Below are 26,383 nucleotides of genomic sequence, written 5' to 3'. Positions count from 1 at the left end.
CGCTGCGCCACTCGTTAGCCTTATAATAGTAAAGTATGGCTTTGTTGCACCTTAAATACAAAATGCAGTGGCCTTTTCTGTTTTTGTTCTCATTTCTGTTTCCTGTCTCTGTTACTTTATTGAGCAACAATCCAAATATATCATCTACATTTGCAGCCTCAAAACATTTGATACAAAATTACCCGATAGACACAGTTACATCATCACCACAGAATCACCCGCCTCAACTAGCCTATGCAACAGAATAGAAACAGGAAGCAATATCGACAGTCTGATTTCTTTTTATGTGGCTGTCATATTTCATTTGAACCATTAGACTTCCGTTGTTGCAAGTGCCTGAAGTTAATACAGAATCGTCGTGAAAAGCCTAAAGTATAGCCTAACATCAGCTGGTGTTTTGTCTCTCTTTCCATTTTGATAAATAATTTACGTGCTTAAGATGACTTCCATCTACAAAGACAATGACCAACATTCTTTGGAGCTTGTGGAAGATCTTGGTCAAGATAACAGTCAAGAGGAGTTGGACTTTTCTTACCTGTTTTTGTACAACCCATCTGACGACTTTCGCGTGATTGAAGGTAAGAGCATTTTCCTGAAGTGCCGTCAAAGGCAATCAATCAATAACGTATGTTTAAATAGGAGTTTACACCAATTAGATGTTTATTCAGGATAACAAAAATAACCAAGGTAGCCTAATCACATAATCAGATTTTGTACACTAGCCTACTCAGAAAAGATGGAAGATTTTAGAATATTCACATGAAAATCTGTCGCCTAAAGACTCAGGTTGTCCAGCGTCTCGTTGATTATGCCTGCACATCATGGTTTACCAGGAGCCCCAAACATCTAAAAAGAAAAGAAAGCTATCAGCCAATAAAGCTTTTAAGAATTGTAGTTAAAGTACTTATCTGGAGTTTGAGCATTTTCTACGTCTCTGTCTCTGTGACGTGTCTATATCTATGTAATTGTAAGCGTATATATGTAAAAATAGGGACCACAATGGAAATAAGTCCCAGACCCAATAAGTCCCAGACCCAATATATATATATATTTTTTTAAACTGACAGACAAAATCAATCAATCGATCAATCCAAACTGTGCAGAGCATCTTCCTGACGTGCCGTAAAGAGCAATCAATAATTTGTTTAAATTGGAGTTTACAACAATTCGATGTTTATTCGTGATTTAAAAAACAAAGGTAGCATACCATATCACATAATCATATTGTGTACACTAGCCTAGTCAGAAAAGGCTACAGTCACAAACCGAAATGTGATAGAATACATTTCAATAGCTTTGACATGCTGGTCTGTGGTCTCCACTGTTCATGCATGGCTTTCTGATTTGGTTTATATTTAGGGACAGATCATAATTTACTGTGAGGGGTGGTCCAAAATGGGGGAGGGCTGTCAAAAAATGTTTTTTTGCTTTGGGGAGGGTTGTGTGATTTTTTGGGGGGCACAGGGGGGCTAGTGTGTTTTTCCCTAGTTTATTCGCTCTTCTGCTCATATTTTCCCTAAAAACAATGGCTTGGATCAGGTTATTGTAAGGTTAATGGAATGTCAATATTTTAATATTACCCTAATAAAGTTTAGAATAGTTTGTGAAGCTTTGGTAGGGTGTGGCTATTATTAAGCTTTAGCTACTGCAGGCCTATGATATGAAGGCAGTGAGCCCTGGCGCGCCAACTGACTCCAACAGTTGAATTTGAGGTGAGGGAAGAAAGTTTCAGGTCTACCAGAGATTCTCCTATAATCTAACAATATAATGCCTATCTTTAGAAAAATATTTCTGATAGAAAATGAACCAATTACCCTCTTTCTGTACATCTATGTCTGTATAGCAGACAGAGTAGACAATCAGACATAAAGAAATGCGTGGTGTGTCGTAGCATGTTACCAGCATCTCTCTCTCTCTCCTTCTGTCTGTGGTTTGGCCTAAGCTTCTCTTCCTTTATATATGTATTCATTTATTAAAATGTTAATATCACACAGTGGACACCTAACCCTATAGGCCTATGCATGCAATGCCCCTGACAACTGAACCGTAAGGTGCACAATTATTGTTTTAGGAAAGTAACCAAAAACAAAATAGAAAAATAGGCTATAAAGTTTTGCATATGCTACACATTGAAACACAAGGAATAGTGTTTTTTTGTAATTTGTTATAGGCTGTTTTTAAGGACACGTAAATGTGGCTCATTTGGGCAACGTCCCTTGTTTATTGATGGCGCTGGCTGCCCCAGGGTGGATCTGAATGCATATGGATGTACATTTTTCAAATGTTCGGTAATTTAAAATCTTCGCTGTCATGTTGTCCGCCTCCAAATTTTCCAAAAGGAAACTCTGAAATGGCATATTCTTTTTGGAAGATTTTAGAATATTCACATGAAAATCTGTCGTCAATTGGATGGAAACCTATAGACCCCCTAAAGACTCTGGCAAGTGCACTAGTCCAGTGTCTCTTTGATTATCTTGCACATCATGGTTCACAAGCAGCCCCAAATATCAGCCAAACCAACTTGAAAGAACTGTACTTAAACTCCCCCCTCAAACTCATCTGGAGCATGTTTTCCTCTCTATCTATGTAATGTGTCTGTATCTCTGTAATGTGTCTGTATCTCTGTAATGTGTCTGTATCTCTGTAATGTGTCTGTATCTATGTAATGTGTCTGTATCTATGTAATGTGTCTGTATCTCTGTAATGTGTCTGTATCTATGTAATGTGTCTGTAATGTGTCTGTATCTATGTAATGTGTCTGTATCTCTGTAATGTGTCTGTATCTCTGTAATGTGTCTGTATCTATGTAATGTGTCTGTATCTATGTAATGTGTCTGTATCTCTGTAATGTGTCTGTATCTCTGTAATGTGTCTGTAATATGTCTGTATCTATGTAATGTGTCTGTATCTCTGTAATGTGTCTGTATCTATGTAATGTGTCTGTATCTCTGTAATGTGTTTGTATCTCTGTAATATGTCTGTATCTCTGTAATGTGTCTGTAATATGTCTGTATCTATGTCTGTATCTCTGTAAGTTAAGTATCTCTGTGTTACTGGGTCAGCATACAATGTGTCTGTATCTCTGGGAGGGATTGATGCTGCTAAGCCTGTGTCTTACTGGGTCAGCATACAAGGTATCTCTGTAAGGGAGTCTGTATCTCTGATTGTATCTCTGAGCTAAGCCTGTTTTACTGGGTCAGCATACAAGGCAGGGAGGGATTGACGAGCTAAGCCTGTGTTACTGGGTCAGCATACAAGGTAGGGAGGGATTGACGAGCTAAGCCTGTGTTACTGGGTCAGCATACAAGGTAGGGAGGGATTGACGAGCTAAGCCTGTGTTACTGGGTCAGCATACAAGGGAGGGAGAGATTGACGAGCTAAGCCTGTGTTACTGGGTCAGCATACAAGGTAGTGAGAGATGGACGAGCTAAGCCTGTGTTACTGGGTCAGCATACAAGGTAGGGAGAGATTGACATACAGTAGTCTATTATTGTGGTGTTGAAAATGAAAACCATGATATTGAAGTGCCTGAAGTTGGTATGTTATGTTAATTGGTTGTATGTTGCATTGGCACAGAAACCTGTTGTTGGAAAATGTGTTGCATATATTTAATAAAATTATAAATATGGCATCAAAATGTTGAAAGTCTGATTTCCCCCTAGCTGATCATTGTCTGCAGCCGGTTCTGATTTTAGTGTAATGAAACAGGCAGTGAGAGGGAGCTCGTCTGTGGTGGTCGGCAAACCCCCAACCTTTGGCCCATAGGCCTACATCGCATCGACTGTGCCACAAAAGCAAACTGAAGTAGTTAAGTCGATATCCACGTTTATAAACACAGGGTCACTACAGTTACCGTTATTTGTGGTCGTAAACATTACTCTGAGTTAATTCTATGAGGGGTGAGGGTGTTCTATGTATTTTAAAGTACAAGGGGAGGGTCATGTGAAAATATTTTGGACTTTGGGAAGGGGGGTGCATTTTGTTTATGATACCTTGAGTTAGACCAGCCCCTCCACCAGTAAATGTTGATGTGTCCCTTAGCCATTTTTAACCCCTGTTGAATTATGGACTATCCAATAATAGAGGAACAGCCCACTCAGCTGTCAAACGCTTATGTTGTAAAATCCTCGACCCAGTGTAACTCTATGTCTGTTTCACATGCCTGCTGTTTTAAGAACAAGTTTCCTATTATTGCTGGTAATTGCCTGATGTTCATTAAAAAAGACTTGGTAACAAAATCTCTAAGAACATAAAATATAGTCACTGAAACGGCAGGTGTGAGTTTAGAAGAAATCACCACTCTGATCCTGAAATGTTGCAATACATAATGCCTAAATGAGTACTCCTTTCATCCTGCCATATTCTTAGCAGACAACTCAGGGGTTCCCCCTCGCGGAGATCACAACCCCTCATCTGTGGTGAACTACCCTTGTGACGGAAGCTCCAGTAACGCCCCTACAACCTCCAGCCAGTCCTCTTACCACCATGGGCCTGTCCCAGACAGCCTGTCTGGGCCTGGGTTTAACTCACTGGATCTCCCCTCCGGGCCAAGGGGTGCTCCCTCTCCCAGCCCCAGGATTGAGATCACCCCATCAGGGGACCCTCACCAGACTCATCCCCTGGACGCCAGCCCCAGAACCACGGCCCTGACTGTGCCTGGTTATGAGAACACGGCCTACCGAGAGCCCCAGAGCCCTGCCAGCAGCAACTCCTCCACGGGTTGGCTGTCTGAGGCCTACTCGCCCTGGGTCTCGCCTTGTGTATCTCCCAGTGGTGGTGGGGGCATGGTTGGCTTGACCGCCTTGGACCTCCTCCCGGGCCTCCAAGGCATCCATACGTCCTCGGCCCACTCCTCCCCTGGGACCTCCCCGCGAACCAGCATCACAGAGGAGACTTTCCTGGTACCGCAGAGTCAGCGGTCTTCCTCGCCACATTCCCACGATTACCCCCGCTCTCGCTCCGCCTCTCCTCAGGGAAAACGCACCTACGACCAGTACAGCGGCCCCAATCTGGGGACCACCAGCCAGCAGCAACGCTCCCGGAGCCCAAGCCCCAGCCCCTCGCCTCACCACCCCCAAGGACGACCCTTGGCCCAAGCTGACCCACAGGGCAATGCCCCTCAGCAGATGCCCAGTGTTGAAGAGGTGTTGAGCAGCTTCAACTCCAGCCTCAGCTCCAGCCTCAGCTCCAGCCTCAGCTCCAGCCTCAACTCCAGCCTCAGCTCCAGCATGTCCAGGGCGGTCCCCTCCAAGATGGTGCGGCCCAGTGTTGAGTGCTATACGTATGGAGAGAACCAGGGGGAGCATGGGCAGAGAGGCAGAGCTGGGGCTGAGACCTTCTACATCCTCCCTACATCTTTCTGGCCGGCTTCACTAGCCCATGGAGCCTTCAGGTATAATGTGCAATGTGCTATGATAATGATGATCCCTCATAAGAATGAAAAGTAATGACAGTCACATGAATCTGTAATGATAGGTAAAGAAGTAATGACAGTCACATGAATCTGTAATGACAGGTAAAGAAGTAATGACAGTCACATGAATCTGTAATGACAGGTAAAGAAGTAATGACAGTCACATGAATCTGTAATGACAGGTAAAGAAGTAATGACAGTCACATGAATCTGTAATGACAGGTAAAGAGGTAATGACAGTCACATGAATCTGTAATGATAGGTAAAGAGGTAATGACAGTCACATGAATCTGTAATGACAGGTAAAGAAGTAATGACAGTCACATGAATCTGTAATGACAGGTAAAGAAGTAATGACAGTCACATGAATCTGTAATGACAGGTAAAGAAGTAATGACAGTCACATGAATCTGTAATCTGTAATGACAGTCACATGAATCTGTAATGACAGGTAAAGAAGTAATGACAGTCACATGAATCTGTAATGACAGGTAAAAGTAAAGTAATGACAGTCACATGAATCTGTAATGACAGGTAAAGAAGTAATGACAGTCACATGAATCTGTAATGACAGGTAAAGAAGTAATGACAGTCACATGAATCTGTAATGACAGGTAAAGAAGTAATGACAGTCACATGAATCTGTAATGACAGGTAAAGAAGTAATGACAGTCACATGAATCTGTAATGACAGGTAAAGAAGTAATGACAGTCACATGAATCTGTAATGACAGGTAAAGAAGTAATGACAGTCACATGAATCTGTAATGACAGGTAAAGAAGTAATGACAGTCACATGAATCTGTAATGACAGGTAAAGAAGTAATGACAGTCACATGAATCTGTAATGACAGGTAAAGAAGTAATGACAGTCACATGAATCTGTAATGACAGGTAAAGAAGTAATGACAGTCACATGAATCTGTAATGACAGGTAAAGAAGTAATGACAGTCACATGAATCTGTAATGACAGGTAAAGAAGTAATGACAGTCACATGAATCTGTAATGACAGGTAAAGAAGTAATGACAGTCACATGAATCTGTAATGACAGGTAAAGAAGTAATGACAGTCACATGAATCTGTAATGACAGGTAAAGAAGTAATGACAGTCACATGAATCTGTAATGACAGGTAAAGAGAAGTAATGACAGTCACATGAATCTGTAATGACAGGTAAAGAAGTAATGACAGTCACATGAATCTGTAATGACAGGTAAAGAAGTAATGACAGTCACATGAATCTGTAATGACAGGTAAAGAAGTAATGACAGTCACATGAATCTGTAATGACAGGTAAAGAAGTAAGGTAAAGAGGTAATGACAGTCACATGAATCTGTAATGACAGGTAAAGAAGTAATGACAGTCACATGAATCTGTAATGACAGGTAAAGAAGTAATGACAGTCACATGAATCTGTAATGATAGGTAAAGAGGTAATGACAGTCACATGAATCTGTAATGACAGGTAAAGAAGTAATGACAGTCACATGAATCTGTAATGACAGGTAAAGAGGTAGTATTAAGAGAACCTTAGAGGAATTTCATTTGAAATTGTGATGTAATGTACTGATGTGTATTTTGTGTGTTATGTCAGGAAATGTTACAAGTGAAAACCCTCTCTCTCTCTCTCTCTCTCTCTCTCTCTCTCTCACACATCAGTGGCATCCCTGTGCCATCTATGCCCCCTCTAGAGTGGCACTTGCCCAGTCACTCCGACCAGTATGAGCTCTGTTTGGAGCAGCAGCCTAAACAGCACCACCGGGCCCACTACGAGACAGAGGGCAGCAGGGGAGCAGTCAAAGCGGACAGTGGAGGTCACACTGTGGTTCAGGTACTGGGTGTGGGATGGGGGAGTGTGTGTTTGTTTAACCTTGTATGTATGTATGTATGTATGTATGTATGTATGTATGTATGTATGTATGTATGTATGTATGTATGTATGTATGTATGTATGTATGTGTGTATGTGTGTATGTATGTATGTACAGTGCCTTGCGAAAGTATTCGGCCCCCTTGAACTTTGCGACCTTTTGCCACATTTCAGGCTTCAAACATAAAGATATAAAACTGTATTTTTTTGTGAAGAATCAACAACAAGTGGGACACAATCATGAAGATCTCTGCAGTTCATCCAGAGTGATCATGGGCCTTTTGGCTGCATCTCTGATCAGTCTTCTCCTTGTATGAGCTGAAAGTTTAGAAGGACGGCCAGGTCTTGGTAGATTTGCAGTGGTCTGATACTCCTTCCATTTCAATATTATCGCTTGCACAGTGCTCCTTGGGATGTTTAAAGCTTGGGAAATCTTTTTGTATCCAAATCCGGCTTTAAACTTCTTCACAACAGTATCTCGGACCTGCCTGGTGTGTTCGTTGTTCTTCATGATGCTCTCTGCGCTTTTAACGGACCTCTGAGACTATCACAGTGCAGGTGCATTTATATGGAGACTTGATTACACACAGGTGGATTGTATTTATCATCATTAGTCATTTAGGTCAACATTGGATCATTCAGAGATCCTCACTGAACTTCTGGAGAGAGTTTACTGCACTGAAAGTAAAGGGGCTGAATAATTTTGCACGCCCAATTTTTCAGTTTTTGATTTGTTAAAAAAGTTTGAAATATCCAATAAATGTCGTTCCACTTCATGATTGTGTCCCACTTGTTGTTGATTCTTCACAAAAAAATACAGTTTTATATCTTTATGTTTGAAGCCTGAAATGTGGCAAAAGGTCGCAAAGTTCAAGGGGGCCGAATACTTTCGCAAGGCACTGTATGTATGTATGTATGTAAGTATGTATGGGTGTTGACAAGTGGAATGCTTTCGACACCTTGTTGCTGACCCAAATTTGGTATACTCAGTGTACAGTGCAGCTTTTACTCCTGTGTGTGAATGTGTCTGTGGTGGTATTTCCTTGTCATTACATCACCATGTCTGTCTCAGGTGCCCAGCAACAATATGTAAATGAACAAATGTATCAGCCTGCATTATTATGACTAAACCCATTCAACCACAAAACCAGCACAGTTAAACCACCATAGGACATTTTCATCTGAAAATCGGTACGCTGGTTTGGTTTCCTGGAGCATTTGTGAGAATTACATTTTGGTTTCACATGACCTGATAATAACCGATTCAGGGTATGATTTGCGAGACGCAAATTCAACATGACATTAGCAAGCTTGCTTGTTTACAAGGGTGAAAACAGTTCCACGCGATTAACCCAATACCTGACACGCCAATCCTGAATCCTGGAACTGCTACTGACGCAGGTTTCCAGGGTTCCTTTGTGTTTCACACACGCTACAAAGAGCGGACCAGGGTACCAAACGCTCCCGGCTCTTTACCAATTAAGCCTGGGATGGAGGTTAACTTTCGAGTGTATTTTAAATGATGGAAGATCCACCCATATGAAGTATGAAGTTCAGGGACATATTGACTAAGCCATACTGGTTTTAATGTATAGTTACTAATGCAGTGAGCTGTCTTCTCATCTAAGGATGTGAAAGCCATTTCTGGGTCCAGGGCAACAGTAGTGATGCTATCCTTCTGCTAACCATTCGCCATACGCTACATATGCAAATAATTATGTCGGGAGTTGGCCTTTCATAACCTATGAAGTCATTTTCCTACATTATGTAACAGAATTCAACTGTGATATTGTTGAAGGTAATTAACCCTTGATGTTCTCAAAGTAATTATGGACGTTCAACAGTTTTATCAGTTAATATTTTGATAAGTACATTTAGAAAAAAGGGTTCCGAGAAAAAGGGTTCTCCTATGGGGACAGCCGAAGAACCCTTTAAGGTTCTCGATAGCACCTTCTTGTTCTAAGAGTGTAGAATGAATTATGGTCCCGTGGATTACATATTAGAAGGAGGTGCACAGTTCAAAAGTAACACTTTTAGTTAGAGATATGATTATGTACTATCATGTTTAAAAGCTGTAAGATTCGTGTAGCTCTGCAGTACAGAGGACACAGTGTTGAATTCAACAGTATCAAAAATGTTAAATGGATACACTCCAAGATCGAAGTGTGTCAGTTGTTTTTAGACCCCACATCCAATGTCATTGATTGCGTAGAGTCAGCTCTGCCTCAAACACAAATGAATGGAAAAGATAAGCAGCCAATAAGATTTGTATATTACATGGTGTTTATATTTTACATTCATTTGGAGTTTTGGCACATAGGTGATTCTACACAATAGATGTCTTGGGATGTGGACGTATCTCAACACAAGACCACTATTGAGGTCTGAAAACGTTGGTTTTTGGAGTGTAACGTCCCCTTAAAGGTAAAACGGTTTGTTTGGTTGTATCTCTCGACAGCTTCATGGGTACAGAGGCACTGCTCCACTGGGTCTGCTGGTGTTCATCGGAACGGCTGACGAGAGGGTCCTCAAACCCCATGCCTTCTACCAGGTGCACCGCATCACTGGGAAAACGGTCACCACACCAAGCCAAGAGAGAAAGGTCCATGGCACCAAGGTCCTGGAGATCCCTCTGGAGCCCAAGAACAACATGAGAGCAGTGTAAGGAGAGCAGTCAAGTTAGAGACAGTACACACACAAGCACGCACTCACGCACACACACACACACACACACACAAACAAACATACATATACATGCACACACACACACACACACACACACACACACACACACACACACACACACACACACACACACACACACACACACACACACACACACACACACACACACACACACACACACACACACACACACACACACACAAACATACATATACATGCGCACAAACACATACAAACATACATATACATGCGCACACACACACATGTGTTTTCAGAGCTCGGGTATAAAATAATTAATAAAACATTGTTTTACTTCCCTTGTAAAGGATTGACTGTGCTGGGATACTAAAGCTGAGAAATGCTGACATCGAGCTCAGGACAGGCGAGACAGACATGGGACGCAAAAACACCTGTGTCCGCCTTGTCTTTCGTGTCCATATTCCTCAACCAGGAGGACAGTATGTCTCTCTTCAAGTGGCCTCCCTTCCCATCGAGTGTTGTAAGTGAACTTTTGTTCCTGAAACCCAAAATGCTATTACTACTACAAATAATAATAATAAATATAGCTGCGAGCAGCAATGAACGGGGTTCACAGGATGACAGAAAGGACACAAGATCAGTTGGATATCAAAGCAAGCATGTGGGAACTATCTTCCTTTATGTGCAATCAGTGAAGGCATTACCATTATTATCTCTCAATACCACAAGGAGGACGCAGGTGAAGCGTAGTCTAGTGCTGTAGGTTGGTTATCTTTGAATTTAAGTCATTAATGTATTGAGTTTATATATAAATATTAATATTTATAATATATATACGCTGACTGCTCAAGTGGCACAACTTCTGGTTTCTAATTTTCCTAAATAAAAGATCCACTTTTCACTACATTCAGACCACATAATAGGGCAACACTATGTGATTATACAGATACAGTGCATTCGGAAAGTATTCAGACCCCTTCCCCTTTTCCACATTTTGTTATGTTATAACCAAATTCTAAAATTTATCCAATAATTTTTTCCTCATCAATTTACACACAATACCCCATAGTGACATCACAATACCCCATAATCACAAAGTGAAAACTGGTTTTTAGATTTTTTTTGCACATTCATTAAATTTTTTAAACAGAAATACCTTATTTACATAAGTATTTAGACCCTTTGCTATGAGCCTCGGGAACTGGGCTCAGGCACATCCTGCTTCCTTTTGATCATCCTTGAGATGTTTGCACAACTTTCTTGCAGTCCACCTGTGGTAAATTCAATTGATTGGACATGATTTGGAAAGGCACACACCTGGCTACAGTATATAAGGTCCCACAGTTGACAGTGCATGTCAGAGAAAAAACCAAGCCATGAGGTCGAAGGAAATGTCCGCAAAGCTCAGAGAGAGGGTTGTGTCAATGCACAGATCTGGGGAAGGCTACCAAAAACTTTCTCGAAGGTCCCCAAGAATACAGTCGCCTCCATTATTCTTAAAAGGAAGAAGTTTGGAACCACCAAAACTCTTCCTAGAGCTCCCTGACCAAGTACCCAATGGTCACTCTGACAGAGCTCCAGAGATCCTCTGTGGAGATGGGAGAACCTTCCAAAAGGACAACCATCTCTGCAGCACTCAACCAATCAGGCCTTTATGGTAGAGTGGCCAGACAGAAGCCAGCATACACATACCAATTGATTAATAAACTCCTCAATGTATATATTTTTCTCTTGCTTTGTTTGCTATTTTCCAAATCTCTGATAAGCTACACAGGAAATGAGCTGAAAAGAGCCCATATTAATATATGTAGCCTTAGAAATAAGGTTCATGAAACCAATAACTTGCTATATTAGCCATTTCTGAGACTTAGATAATTAATTTGATGATACAGCAGTAGCAATACAACAATATACCATCTATAGAAGACACAGAAATGCTTATGGGGGAGGTGTTGCTGTATATATACAGTATATATATTCAGAGCCAAATCCCTGTAATGCTTAGAGAAAATCTCATGTCAAGTGTTATTGAAGTGTTGTGGCTGCAGGTTCACTTGGCACATCTAATGACTTTTCTTTTGGGGTGTTGCTATAGGCCACCAAGTGCTAACAGTCAGTATCTAAATAATATGTGTGAAATGCTTGATAGTGTATGTGATGTAAACAGAGAGGTCTACTTTCTTGGGGACCTGAATATTGACTGGTTTTCATCAAGCTGTCTGCTCAAGAGGAAGCTTATTTTTGTAACCAGTGCCTGTTATCTGGTTCAGGTCATTAATCAATTAAGCAACACCTCCCCCATCAACCTACCAGGGTGTTTACAAACACTACATGAACAAGATCATCCACATGTATCAATCACATTTTTACTAATACTGTAGACCTTTGTTCTTAAGCTGTATCCGTACCCATTGGATGCAGTGATCACAGTATAGTGGCTATATCCAGGGAAGCCAAAGTCCCAAAACTGGGCCTAAAATAGTGTATTGGAGATCTTACAAAATATTTAGCTGTGACTATTATGTGGATGATGTTACAAATATTTGTTGGTCTGGTGTGATTAATAAGGTGCATCCAGACGCTGGATATAATAATAATATTTCAAAAAAAGCTTTGCAAGTATGAATGTTGTAAAGTTGGTGTGGGAGAGGTGGAAGAATTATTGTTATTGATCAATAATGACAAACCTCCAGACATTGACATCTTACATGGAAAGCTACTGAGGATGGCAGCTGAATCTATAGCCACTCCTATCCGTCATATCTTCAATCTGAGCCTAGAGGAAAGTCTATGCTACCCAAGAGTGGTAAAGCTGCCTTTACTGGTTCTAACTGCAGACCTATCAGCTTGCTGCCAGCTCTTAGCAAACTGTTGGAAAAAAATTGTGTTCAACCAAATACTATGCTATTTCTCTGTAAACAAATTAACAGTAGATTTTCAGCATGCTTATAGAGATGGGCACTCAACATGTACTGCACTGACACAAATTACTGATGATTGGTTGAAGGAATTTGATAATAATAATATTGCGGGAGCTGTACTGTTAGATTTCACTGCAGCCTTTGATATTATTGATTATACCCTGTTGTTGAAAAACTTTTCAACCTCTGCCATACCGCGGATTCAGAACTATCTATCTAATTGAACTCAAAGGATTTCCTTAATCTAAGCTTCTCTAATGTCAAACATGTAAAGTGTGGTCTACCACAGGGCACCTCTCTAGGCCCTCTACTCTTTTCTATTTTTACCAATGACCTGTCACAGGCATTAAACAAAGCATGTGTGTCCATATATGCTGATGATTCAACCATATACGCATCAGCAACCACAGCTAATGAAGTCACTGAAACTCTTAACAAAGAGTTGCAGTCTGTTTTGGAATGGGTAGCTAATAATAAACTGGTCCTGAACACCTCTAAAATAGCATTGTATTTGGTTCAAATCATTCCCTAAGTTCTAGACCTCAGCTGAATCTGGTAATGAATGGTGTGGCTGTTGAACAAGCTGAGGAGACTAAATTACTTAGTGTTACCTTAGATTGTAAAAAAGCAAGTCCTTTAAGTTTTGTATTATCTTGATTATTGTCCAGTTGTGTGGTCGAGTGCTGCAAGGAAATGCCTAGTTAAGCTGCAGCTGGCCCAGAACAAAGTGGCACATCTTGTTCTTCATTGTAATCAGAGGGCTGATATAAATACTATGCAGTCAGTCTCTCTTAGTCAAGAGTTGAGGAGAGACTGATTGCATCGCTTCTTCTTTTAATAAGAAAAGTTAATGTGTTGTAAATCCCAAGTTGTTTGCATAGTACAGAGAGATCCTTGATGAAAACCTGCTCCAGAGTGCTCAGGACCTCAAACTCGGGCGAAGGTTCACCTTCCAACAGGACAACGACCCTAAGCACACAGCCAAGACAATGCAGGAGTGGCTTTGGGACAAGTCTCTGAATTTCCTTGAGTGGCCCAGCCAGAACCCGATCAAACATCTCTGGAAAGACCTGAAAATAGCTGTGCAGCGACGCTCCACATCCAACCTGACAGAACTTGAGAGGATCTGCAGAGAAGAATGGGAGAAACTCAGGTGTCTCCCACAGGTGTGCCAAACTCGTAGCGTCATACCCAAGAAGACTCAAGGCTGTAATCGCTGCCAAAGGTGCTTCAACAAAGTACTGAGTAAAGGGTCTGAATACTTATATAAATCTGATATTTCCGTTTTTTTATACATTTACTAAAATTTCTAAAAACCTCTTTTTACTTTAGATGTGGGCTATTGTGTGTAAATTAATGAGGGAAAACAACTATTTTCATCCATTTTAGATTAAGGCTGTAACATGACAAAATGTGGAAAAAGTCAATGGGTCTGAATACTTTCTGAATGTAAGTATACAAATCACAATATCTTACATTCTTCGTCTGCACAATTTAAATCTAACATTAATTTGCATTAAATCTAACATTACAGTTCACTTGAGAAATAGTTATTGCTCTAGTATATCCTATGATGCAACTGGTGCCAATGACATCTATAGTGCCACAAACCTTTCAGGTGCAGCCATCTTGCAGTGGCTTTATATTCACACAGCTTCTAAGGACATCTACATAAGGTTAACATACCAAAGTATTTTAGCATTAGCATATATGCTAACGTGCATCTATAGGTACAGTGCAGCCATATTTAAATGCAGCAACAACAACAAAAATCTCAAAACCATTAAAGAATGATCTGGAGTGAATATGATGTATGGTCATGAGGAGAAGATGAAGATGATTACCAAATTCAGTCAGGTTAATCTTTGGGACATCCCCGATAGCGATGACAAGTTTCAAGTTGATAGGCCACTGTGGAGTGGATTTACAGTGGTTTAAATGACATGTAAAATCAGATGTTTGATTTGTCACTAACTCAAGCCATCTTTTGACCGATCCATTAGATTTTCTCTAACTTTGTTAATTTCATTCCAAATTTGGTGTCATTTGGTCATACGGCTCATGAGAAGAATATTCATTTGTTTGCATATTTTATGTGCTAATATTCATCTACTTCTATAGTGTGGCCATCTTTGAATGCATCAATGTTATTTTCTCAAATGTTATTTTTTCCAAAGATACAATTTGGAGCGAATCTGATTTTTAGTCCACGAGAAGAAGATATTTTATAATGATTTTAATCATAAGAATTATATAGTCAAAAAAGTGAATTGTTAAAGGGATACTTCGAGATTTTGGCAATAATGCCTTTTATCTACTTCTGATCAACTCGTGTCTCTGTGTCCAGTGTGAAGGAAGTTAGAGGTAGATTTGCAAGGCAATGCTAACTAGCATTAGCACAATGACTGGAAGTCTATGGGTATCTGCTAGCATGTCTTTCCACCCTCTGTGGAAAGGGTTCTACATGAAACCCAGAAGGGTTCTACCTGGAACCAAAAAGGGTTATTCAAAGGGTTCTCCTATTGGGACAGCCGAATAACTCTTTCAGGTTCTAGACAGCACCTTTTTTCTAAGAGTTTATTCTTAAGTTATTTGTCAAGAAAAAAAGAAACAAAGTAATATAGAGAATAACAATAAAGTTTCACTATCAACCACAAAAAAATAATCTGCAGAGCGATTGAATTAGAAACTTTTTTTCATTGATGTGCGTTAAAAGGAGGGGATTATATAACTGGAATTTAGTAATCTACGTGATGATGAGTCATTTGCATTGGAATGGATAATATGCCTTCATGTCTTAGTTGAAATGGTTAAATGCGGAAAACACATTTCAGTTGAATGCATTCGGTTGTACAACTGACTAGGTATCCCCCTTTCCCTTTCCCATTACACTTATTTTACTCACAGCTTGTGCAAAACGTTGCCCTCAGAATGTGACTCATGTTCTCCTATGGTTGTTCTAATGTTCTCCTAAAGACGTTCTACTGTCGTTCCACAGCCCAGAGGTCGGCCCACGAGCTTCCCACTGTAGAGCGCCAGGACGTGGAGCGCTGCTCGGTTCTAGGGGGACAGCAGGTGATACTGACAGGACAGAACTTCACCTCTGATTCCAAGGTGGTGTTCACAGAAAAGACACCTGGTGAGGACTTTACAATCATTCAATTAATCAAATATATTTATGAAGCCCTTTTATATCAACAGTTGTACTTTACAGTAGCCTTGCCTGGACTCCTAAGAGCAAACAGAAGGGCAAAAGTAATTGTATCTAATAATGGCATACTGTACACTACCTTTAGTAATGTTCAGCATCATGGTAGTAAAAAACGTCTTTGCTTCATAGAGCAGTTAGTAAGTAGCCTTGGGTTGTGTGAGCCCGGAGCATAGCGTGAGGCAGCTTGATGTACAAGTACACTCCCTGAACAGGATGCTATAGTCTATCTATAATCTATGGCAGGGCCTTACCCCAAATGTAGGTCGAATGCCGGGAAACGGGTTACCGAGATATACCTCCCAAAACCACTCCCTATTCCCGGGATAAATAACTGCAAGCAAACTGTAAATGCTAATAAATTATTTATATGAACAGTATGACGTGAATTGGAACTGTTAAATTATATGAGATGTCTAAATATGTTCTTCTCAATGGCCTTCACTCTGCTATCTGCATGATCAATGATCAACACTCAGGGTGGGGACAGACAGCGCATGTTTAATCTCAACATGGTCACTTTTTTTCTTGTGACAGGTAGGCCCTACATTTGCTCCAGCATTGCCTATGCTGCAGTAACATAAGGGCTGAATGTGCATCTAATGGACACATCTCCGTCTGGCTTTTGGGTGCCACCATATGTTTTTTAGTGTACCGTATTGTAGTTGTTTTAAATCAGTGCATACGGGAGCACTGTCTCTCTCTCTCTAACAATCCCATTCAAATTCCAGCCAATACAAATAGACCCTTACAAAAAAAGTTTTGAAACCGCAGTAAATGTACAGTAAATTACTGTGGTATTTTGGACCCGGTAATTGCATAATAACTGCAGTGTTATTCCAACACTCTAACTGCACTTACACTACAAAATTACTGTGGTACTGCAGTTATACTGCATTCTAACTGCAATCTTTTTTTGTAAGGGGATCATTTGTTTCATATAGATATCCTAGCCTACCCCTTTCAGACAATACATTCATCCAGTATTAGCCATTTATCTATTGAAGGATGGGTTATTCATAAGTGTATAATCTCTGTCTCTTGTGCTATATGAATTTTGGCGGGAAATACTGGGTTACCTGAGAGAAAAGGGATTTATTCTCGGGATGGAACATTTGTAAAATATTCAACCCTACTCCAAATCCATCTCCTTAATGCTGAGTGCCAAGTAGAGATGCACCAGGTCGGATTCTTACGACTATCAAACTCCCACCCTTCCGATCTCAAGGCAGACACTCAAACCACAAGGCCTCTGAGTTCCTACAGCTCTAATTGATCATTATTAATAGTTGTCCTATTGAGATGACAATTGCCAGAACATTATTTATTGATGAATTAATTTTTTTTAACCTTTGGCTCGCTCTTTATCTCGCAATTCTACTCTGTTGTGATCCAGAATTAATGTACTGCATGTTCTGAAACCAACCTGCTCCGCTTTGACCTGCTTAGATTTGTATAGATTACTGTTCTCAATGGACTGGTTTCAATGGACTCCAAGCTCTCAATCATCACCATGGCTGTATAATACAAAGATTTATTTCAGACCACCACTACCAGCCCAACATGGATATGATTATTATCGTCTAGTTTGTTTATTTGTATTCCCATCCAGTTTGCATATTGCCAAGGCAACTGTTAGCACTGGAGCCATAGTACAGGGCAGTGATATGTCTAGTTCCGTCGTAATAACATCCTGACTGCAATACAGGAAGGGAAACTAGATAATCGTTTTACATTGATGCACTACTCCCAAAAGCTTGAAGTTGAAACAGTCACAAAACAGTTATGCACTGCACATGCTCAAAGAACACAAATCAATCAAATATGCCAGTTAGCAGACACTTTTTTCCTGTGGGAATGGAACCCATGATCTTAGCCTGAGAATGGAACCCATGATCTTAGCCTAAGAATGGAACCCATGATCTTAGCCTGAGAATGGAACCCATGATCTTAGCCTGAGAATGGAACCCATGATCTTAGCCTGAGAAGGGAACCCATGATCTTAGCCTGAGAATAGAACCCATGATCTTAGCCTGAGAATGGAACCCATGATCTTAGCCTGGGAATGGAACCCATGATCTTAGCCTGGGAATGGAACCCATGATCTTAGCCTGGGAATGGAACCCATGATCTTAGCCTGGGAATGGAACCCATGATCTTAGCCTGAGAATGGAACCCATGATCTTAGCCTGGGAATGGAACCCATGATCTTAGCCTGGGAATGGAACCCATGATCTTTGCCTGGCCAGTGCTACGCTCTTACTGAGTCACATAGGACAGTAATTTGTTCAATTATTCATTTTCATCATTGCATCGTCATTACAGGATTATGACGCCTCTGTGCGGTGTCTTCTAACATAGAGGTGTTAGGTAACAACATCTGGGTCTTCTAACATAGAGGTGTTAAGTAATAAGGTCTGGGTCTTCTAACATAGAGGTGTTAAGTAATAAGGTCTGGGTCTTCTAACATAGAGGTGTTAGCTAACAACATCTGGGTCTTCAAACATAGAGGTGTTAGCTAACAAGGCCTGGGTGCAGAATAAAGGCACTGTTATGAGCTTGTAAACTGCTCTCTTGTTTAGCATGTGGTTTAGTGCGAGAGGATGTGGTTAGACAAACATTGATACCATCTCCAAGCAGACAGACGTTTCTGTCTCACTTTACTCAAAACGTGGTCTCTAAGCAGGAGGTAAACGTTGAGATGGGAATATACTAAAACAGAGATCAATGGCAATCATTACTGATACTGCCTACGTACCAGTTTCTGAGAAGAACGTGGGGGTGGATATGGGGTTTTCATATAAATCCTCATCACCATTATAGGTTTACAGATGCTTGCTTAACATTGTGACAATTGTTTTTGTAATTGCTAAATTTTATGCTACCAACACAGACCTGTGTTTGTTGGTGAGTGTTTGTGGGATGTTAAAGCTTATATTTGACTGTAAATACACCAGCTAACTTGTTTTATATACTTATATTTTTAATAATAACAATAAATTGTATTTCTAGTTTCTAGCTGCCTTCACATACCTGCCTTCACATTCCTGCCTTCACTCTCCTGCCTTCACATTCCCTCCTTCACATTCCTACCTTCACACTCCTGCCTTCACATTCCTGCCTTCATACTCCCTCCTTCACATTCTTGCCTTCACATTCCTGCCTTCACACTCCCTCCTTCACATTCCTGCCTTCACACTCCTGCCTTCACACTCCCTCCTTCACATTCCTGCCTTCACATTCCTGCCTTCACATTCCTGCCTTCACACTCCCTCCTTCACATTCCTGCCTTCATATTCCTCTCTACTTATTGTATGGTTTGTTCATATCAATCTCTGCTCCCCTCCTGATTAAGGTACACTGCATTGTGTTTCTTTCAGACGGGGTGCAAATCTGGGAAGCAGAAGCTACAGTAGACCGAGACAAGAGCCAGAAAGTGAGTTACCGTCCTATCACCTTTACCAACAGTACTAGCTAACTCCTACACTGTAAAAATAGAAAGTCTCAGAACACCATGACTGTGTAGTGAAACCATGAGAAGTAGTGCACCTAAGCTGAAATCTGGTGTTTGGAGGGTGTTTCAATCTAAACCCAATATAAGAGTTATGATGACCTGAATGTGTTTTAACGCTGTAATATGTAACTTTCTGGGGTGACCCGACCAAATTCACATAGAAATGTGAGTTAAAGATCTATCATTCTCATTGAACGCAACTCTGAGGAACGGTAGATCTGTTCTATGTGAGCTATTTCTATGCTTCCCATTCTTACATTTTTGTACACCAGCTTCAAACAGCTGTAAATACAATATTTGTTGTTATTGAAAATATATTTCACAGCAGTTTAGATGTTACAATGATTCTCTACACTATGCATTGCTTGTTTTGTCACATAAACTGAGATTAGGAAAACATTTAGAATTTTAGCAACCAGGAAATGGCGGAGCAATTTCTGCATATTGCACCTTTAAAACAGAAATGAAGTACTCTGAAACACTCAAAGTGGTTCTTCAACCTGAATATTGGTGTTTTTAAGAGTGTTGTGAAAACACTTTTGGGGTTTCAGTGCATGTAAATGTCAGCATCAAAACACAAAACTGTGTTTTCTCATACGATCAATGGTTTACAAATACTACTAGTTTATAGCCTAAATATCAATATTTTTTTGTGAAATTCCACCTTTATTTGTTCAATGCTTTATTTAGACAGATTAGAAACAGGAGGGGCAGTAAGATGGTACATTTACTCAATCAACCACAGCCACAATGTAAGAAATTATTCTGGGGTGAATTTAAGTGGACCAACATATAGGCCTACTTAATAAAAGTGAATGCAAGTGGTGCAGAGCCTGTGGTCTAGCGGTAACACCTCCGGGAATAGACACATCACCCGTTTCCACACTGAAGACCGGGGTTAAATTCCCTGATCCAACCCTTCAGTCTGTTTCCCCCACCTATCTGTATCCCCTCTGTCATTTCATAACTGCCTCAATGAAGTGTTAAATATGTTTTAACTTTTTTTATTAATTTCAATGTTTTTGTTAATTTAATTTTACCAAAATAATGTTAGAATATATCGAAATGAATATGTTGCTGTAAGGATCTGGGTGTAGCTGGTGCAGAGGAGTCAGGTGCTGTAAGGGTTTTCCTCTGGTTGTCACGCCTTGGTCTTAGTATTTTGTGTTTTATTTAATTAGTTGGTCAGGCCAGGGTGTGACATGGGTTTATGATATTGTGTTGTCGTATTGGGTTTTTGTAGGCATTGGGATTGTGGTTGATTAGGGGTGTGTTTAGTTTAGGTTTGGCTGCCTGAGGCGGTTCTCAATCAGAGTCAGGTGATTCTTGTTGTCTCTGATAGGGAACCGTATTTAGGTAGCCTGGGTTTCACTGTGTATTTCGTGGGTGATTGTTCCTGTCTCTGTGTAGTTTCACCAGATAGGCTGTAATTAGGTTTCACGTTCCGTTTTTGTTGTTATTTATTTATATCAGTTATTTCATGTACCGCGATTCAGTCATTAAAAAACATGACCAACACGCTGCATTTCAGTCTGACTCTCTTTCAACAAACGAAGAACGCTGTTACAGAATCACCCACCACACACGGACCGAGCGGCGTGGTAACAGGCAGCGACAGCAGGAGCAGCGAAGGGAGGTCGTTATAGACAGCAGAAGCATAGAGTATACGACGTGGGATGAAATAGACAGGTGGGCGATCGACCCAGAGAGAGTGCCGGAGCCCGCCTGGGATTCGCTGGAGCAGTGCGAAGAGGGCTATAGGAGAATGGAGTTGGAGAGGCAATCACGACGGCGCAGAGGGAAGCCCGGGAATCAGCCCCAAAAATTTCTTGGGGGGTGGCTTACAGGGAGTATGGCTACGCCAGGTAGGAGACCTGTGCAAACTCCCTGTGCTTACCGGGGGGCTAGAGAGACCGGGCAGGCACCGTGTTATGCAGTGGTGCGCACGGTGTCCCCAGTGCGGGTGCATAGCCCGGTGCGGTATATTTCAGCTCCGCGTATCGGCCGGGCTAGATTGAGCGTCGAGCCAAATGCCATTAAGCCGGCTCTACACATCTGGTCCCCAGTGCGTCTCCTTGGGCTGGCTTACATGGCACCAGCCTTGCGCTCGGTGTCTCCGGTTCGCCTACATAGCCCAGTGCGGGCTATTCCACCTCGCCGCACTGGCAGGGCAACCGAGAGTATTCAACCGGGTAAGGTTGGGCAGGCTCGGTGCTCAAGAGCTCCAGTGCGCCTGCACGGTCCGGTCTATCCAGTACCACCTCCACACCCCAGCCCTCCGGTAGCAGCTCCCTGCACCAGGCTTCCTGTGCGTGTCCTCGGCCCAGTACCACCAGTGCCAGCACCACGCATCAGGCCTACAGTGCGCCTCGCCTCTCCTGCGCTGTCGGAGCCTTTCTCCTCTCCTGCGCTGTCGGAGTCTCCCGCCTGTTCAGCGCTCCTAGAGCCTTCCTCCTCTACAGCGCTGCCGGAGCCTCCTGCCTGTTCGGAGCAGCCTGAGCTGCCAGTCTGCATGGAGCCGAGCAGAGCTGCCAGTCTGCATGGAGCAGCCAGAGCTGTCAGTCTGCATGGAGCAGCCAGAGCTGCCAGTCTGCATGGAGCAGCCAGAGCTGCCAGTCTGCATGGAGCAGCCAGAGCTGCCAGTCTGCATGGAGCAGCCAGAGCTGTCAGTCTGCTTGGAGCAGCCAGAGCTGCCAGTCTGCAAGGAGCTGCCAGTCTGCAAGGAGCTGCCAGTCTGCAAGGAGCTGCCAGTCTGCAAGGAGCTGTTAGTCTGCAAGGAGCTGCCAGAGCTGTTAGTCTGCATGGAGCAGCCAGAGCTGTCAGTCTGCAAGGAGCTGCCAGTCTGCATGGAGCTGCCAGTCTGCAAGGAGCTGCCAGTCTGCAAGGAGCTGCCAGTCTGCAAGGAGCTGCCAGAGCTGCCAGTCTGCATGGAGCAGCCAGAGCTGCCAGTCTGCATGGAGCAGCCAGAGCTGTCAGTCTGCATGGAGCAGCCAGAGCTGCCAGTCTGCATGGAGCAGCCAGAGCTGCCAGTCTGCATGGAGCAGCCAGAGCTGCCAGTCTGCAAGGAGCTGCCAGTCTGCAAGGAGCTGCCAGTCTGCAAGGAGCTGCCAGAGCTGCCAGTCTGCATGGAGCAGCCAGAGCTGCCAGTCTGCATGGAGCAGCCAGAGCTGTCAGTCTGCATGGAGCAGCCAGAGCTGCCAGTCTGCTTGGAGCAGCCAGAGCTGCCAGTCTGCAAGGAGCTGCCAGTCTGCAAGGAGCTGCCAGTCTGCAAGGAGCTGCCAGTCTGCAAGGAGCTGTTAGTCTGCAAGGAGCTGCCAGAGCTGTTAGTCTGCATGGAGCAGCCAGAGCTGTCAGTCTGCAAGGAGCTGCCAGTCTGCATGGAGCTTGCCAGTCTGCAAGGACCTGCCAGTCTGCAAGGAGCTGCCAGTCTGCAAGGAGCTGCCAGAGCTGTTAGTCTGCATGGAGCAGCCAGAGCTGTCAGTCTGTAAGAAGCCGCCAGAGCTGTCAATCTACATGGAGCAGCCAGAGCCGTCAGTCAGCATGAAGCAGCCAGAGCCGTCAGTCTGCCAGGATCCGCCAGTCAGCCAGACTCTTCCAGATCTGCCAGTCAGCCAGACTCTTCCAGATCTGCCAGTCAGCCAGACTCTTTCAGATCTGCCAGTCAGCCAGACTCTTCCAGATCTGCCAGTCAGCCAGACTCTTCCAGATCTGCCAGTCAGCCAGCCTCTTCCAGATCTGCCAGTCAGCCAGACTCTTCCAGATCTGCCAGTCAGCCAGACTCTTCCAGATCTGCCAGTCAGCCAGACTCTTCCAGATCTGCCAGTCGGCCAGACTCTTCCAGACCTGCCTGCCAGTCCAGATCTGCCAGTCGGCCAGACTCTTCCAGATCTGCCAGTCGGCCAGACTCTTCCAGATCTGCCAGTCGGCCAGACTCTTCCAGATCTGCCAGTCGGCCAGACTCTTCCAGATCTGCCAGTCGACCAGACTCTTCCAGATCTGCCAGTCGACCAGACTCTTCCAGATCTGCCAGTCGGCCAGACTCTTCCAGATCTGCTAGTCAACCAGACTCTTCCAGATTTGCTAGTCAACCAGACTCTTCCAGATCCGCCAGTCAGCCAGGATCTGCCAGAACTGCCAGCCAGCCAGGATCTGCCGGATTCAACTGCCTGGCTGGGCTTCCTCTCAGTGCTGGGCTTCCTTTCAGTGCTGGGCTTCCTCTCAGTGCTGGGCTTCCTCTGTCCCGAGCTGCCCCTCTGTCCCGAGCTGCCCCTCTGTCCCGAGCTGCCCCTCTGTCTCGAGCTGCCCCTCAGTCCAGTGGGGTTCTGGGTGAGGACTACTAGGCCATGTTCGGCGTCGAGGGTGGATTATCCCAGGATGCGTAGGGGAGGAACTATGACATTAATGGAGTGGGGTCCACGTCCCGAGCCGGAACCGCCACCATGGACGGACGCCCACCCGGACCCTCCCTATGGTTTTGAGGTGTGTCCGGGAGTCCGCACCTTCGGGGGGGGGGGGGTTCTGTCACGCCTTGGTCTTAGTATTCTGTGTTTTAGTTAATTAGTTGGTCAGGCCAGGGTGTGACATGGGTTTATGTTATTGTGTTGTCGTATTGGGTTTTTTGTAGGCATTGGGATTGTGGTTGATTAGGGGTGTGTTTAGTTTAGGTTTGGCTGCCTGAGGCGGTTCTCAATCAGAGTCAGGTGATTCTTGTTGTCTCTGATAGGGAACCGTATTTAGGTAGCCTGGGTTTCACTGTGTATTTCGTGGGTGATTGTTCCTGTCTCTGTGTAGTTTCACCAGATAGGCTGTAATTAGGTTTCACGTTCCGTTTTTGTTGTTATTTATTTATATCAGTTATTTCATGTACCGCGATTCAGTCATTAAAAAACATGACCAACACGCTGCATTTCGGTCCGACTCTCTTTCAACAAACGAAGAACGCCGTTACACTGGTGAAGGAGAAGCGGACCAAAATGCAGCGTGGTGGTTATTCATGTTCTTTAATAAAGGAACTAGACATGAAATAACTAACAAAACAAGAAATGTGAAAACCTAAACAGTCCTATCTGGTGCAGACACAGAGACAGGAACAATCACCCACAAACACACAGTGAAACCCAGGCTACCTAAATATGGTTCCCAATCAGAGACAATGACTAACACCTGCCTCTGATTGAGAACCATATCAGGCCAGACATAGAAATAGACAAACAAGACATCCAACATAGAATGCCCACTCAGATCACACCCTGACCAACCAAAACATAGAAACATACAAAGCAAACTATGGTCAGGGTGTGACAGCTGCAGGACAGCAGAGATGAGTAACAAAAGGAATTTTACTCAAAAATTCATAATACATGAAGTAACACCAAGCCCACAAACAGCAGACAGAACTTACAATAAACAAACACGCACAAAAACCATGGGGAAAACAGAGGGTTGAATAATGAACGTGTAATTGGGGAAATTGAAACCAGGTGTGTAAAACAAAGACAAAACAAATGGAAAATGAAAAGTGGATCGGCGATGGCTAGAAGGCCGGTGACGTTGAACGCCGAACGCCGCCCGAACAAGAAGAGGGACCAACTTCGGCGGAAGTCATGACAGTTGCTCAATTTCTTTCATGAGGATAACCAAAGAGACTGAGAGAGAACATTGAGGGATTGAACTCATTGGAAGTCTTTGGTTTTAATCACCTTGCTTTTCCTATCTTGCCACATGATTGTGTGTAATAAAAAAAAAGTTGACTTTCAAACAATGTTGTATGCATGTTTGAAGAAAAAAAAAGTATATTAGTATGAAGCTTGTTGTGCCATGAGGTGTAATGGATCATAATGAACGCATATCAAAACCATCAGTCAAATTGACATTATATTCTTGCAGTTCAACCTCCAGCTAGTGCTGGTTGTTTGAACACTGTACTTGACAATGCCGGCCAAAAATGTAAGCTTTAAGACACTTCATAAAAAGGGATCTAATTCTGCCCTAAATGGGACTTAAAATATCATCATGGTGTTTAGAAGCTTTTAGAGAGTGGAAACAACACCAAAATAGAAGATATCTAATTCTGTACTAAACAGGACTTGAAACACCAAAATAGTGTTTTCAATGTTTTCTGTTAGTGCTGCCAGTCCCTGGCAAGGTGTTGCACAACACTTGATTAAGTGGTGTTACAACACACCATGTAATGTTTCAGAACATCTCAGGATAATGTGTTTCAATACTCCAGCAAAGATATGGTTTTGTCTCCTTCAAGTTGGTGGAAGCTCAGTTGCCACTAGTTGTGATGTTACAAAGCACTTCATTTTAACAGTGTACTTTTCCTTGTCAATGTTCTTTTACATGATGTCATACAGTCTCAGTGTAGATATGTCCACACCGTCACCCAGTGATACTCTCTATGACAAATGACTGATTGACGTTCATCTGCACCATATGTTATATCTAGAGCATGCTGTTTGTGGAGATCCCTCCGTATCGAGATCCCACCATTCATCACGCGGCTAAAGTCAACTTCTATGTGATCAACGGGAGGAGAAAACGCAGTCAGGCGCAGCACTTCACCTACACTCCTTTAACCGGTGAGTCCATCCTTGCTCTACCCTTACATCTTTTATTCATCATTAGAACTGAATACGGCCACACCTTACATTGCAAATTTCATCACTATCCCATTGATTACTAGTTGAAGGAATAGTTCCGCCAAGTTATATTGACAATGTGTCATTTTTTAAAAAAATGTGTGTGAACTATCCCTTTAATAACTTGTTTTGAGCACCAACTGTTA

The 26,383-nt window shown here is 42.7% G+C and overlaps 1 protein-coding gene across 9 annotated transcripts in view; it reads left to right on the top strand.

The window, feature by feature from the left end:
* Window positions 1–222: 222 nt before the first annotated feature.
* LOC135541366 (nuclear factor of activated T-cells, cytoplasmic 2) overlaps window positions 223–26,383 on the top strand; it is a 38,317-nt gene continuing 12,156 nt past the window's right edge. For 7 of the 9 annotated variants that reach the window (XR_010455962.1, XR_010455963.1, XR_010455964.1 and 4 more), the window contains exons 1-8: window positions 223–578; window positions 4,369–5,392; window positions 7,077–7,248; window positions 9,745–9,947; window positions 10,298–10,470; window positions 15,870–16,010; window positions 19,460–19,515; window positions 26,045–26,177. Coding sequence is in view for 6 of the 9 variants with exons in the window: in XM_064967556.1 (XP_064823628.1) it covers window positions 440–578; window positions 4,369–5,392; window positions 7,077–7,248; window positions 9,745–9,947; window positions 10,298–10,470; window positions 15,870–16,010; window positions 19,460–19,515; window positions 26,045–26,177 (2,041 nt within the window). In the remaining 3 variants the exon portion in view is untranslated. The remainder of the gene's footprint in view (window positions 579–4,368; window positions 5,393–7,076; window positions 7,249–9,744; window positions 9,948–10,297; window positions 10,471–15,869; window positions 16,011–19,459; window positions 19,516–26,044; window positions 26,178–26,383) is intronic. The other 2 variants (XM_064967557.1, XM_064967552.1) reach the window with 2 other exon arrangements.

The sequence above is a fragment of the Oncorhynchus masou genome, chromosome 6 (assembly GCF_036934945.1).
Source record: "Oncorhynchus masou masou isolate Uvic2021 chromosome 6, UVic_Omas_1.1, whole genome shotgun sequence".
NCBI classification, from domain to species: Eukaryota; Metazoa; Chordata; class Actinopteri; order Salmoniformes; family Salmonidae; genus Oncorhynchus; species Oncorhynchus masou.
The sequence above is the reverse complement of the archived record's forward strand: the minus strand, read 5'-3'. Positions and strand labels throughout refer to the sequence as shown.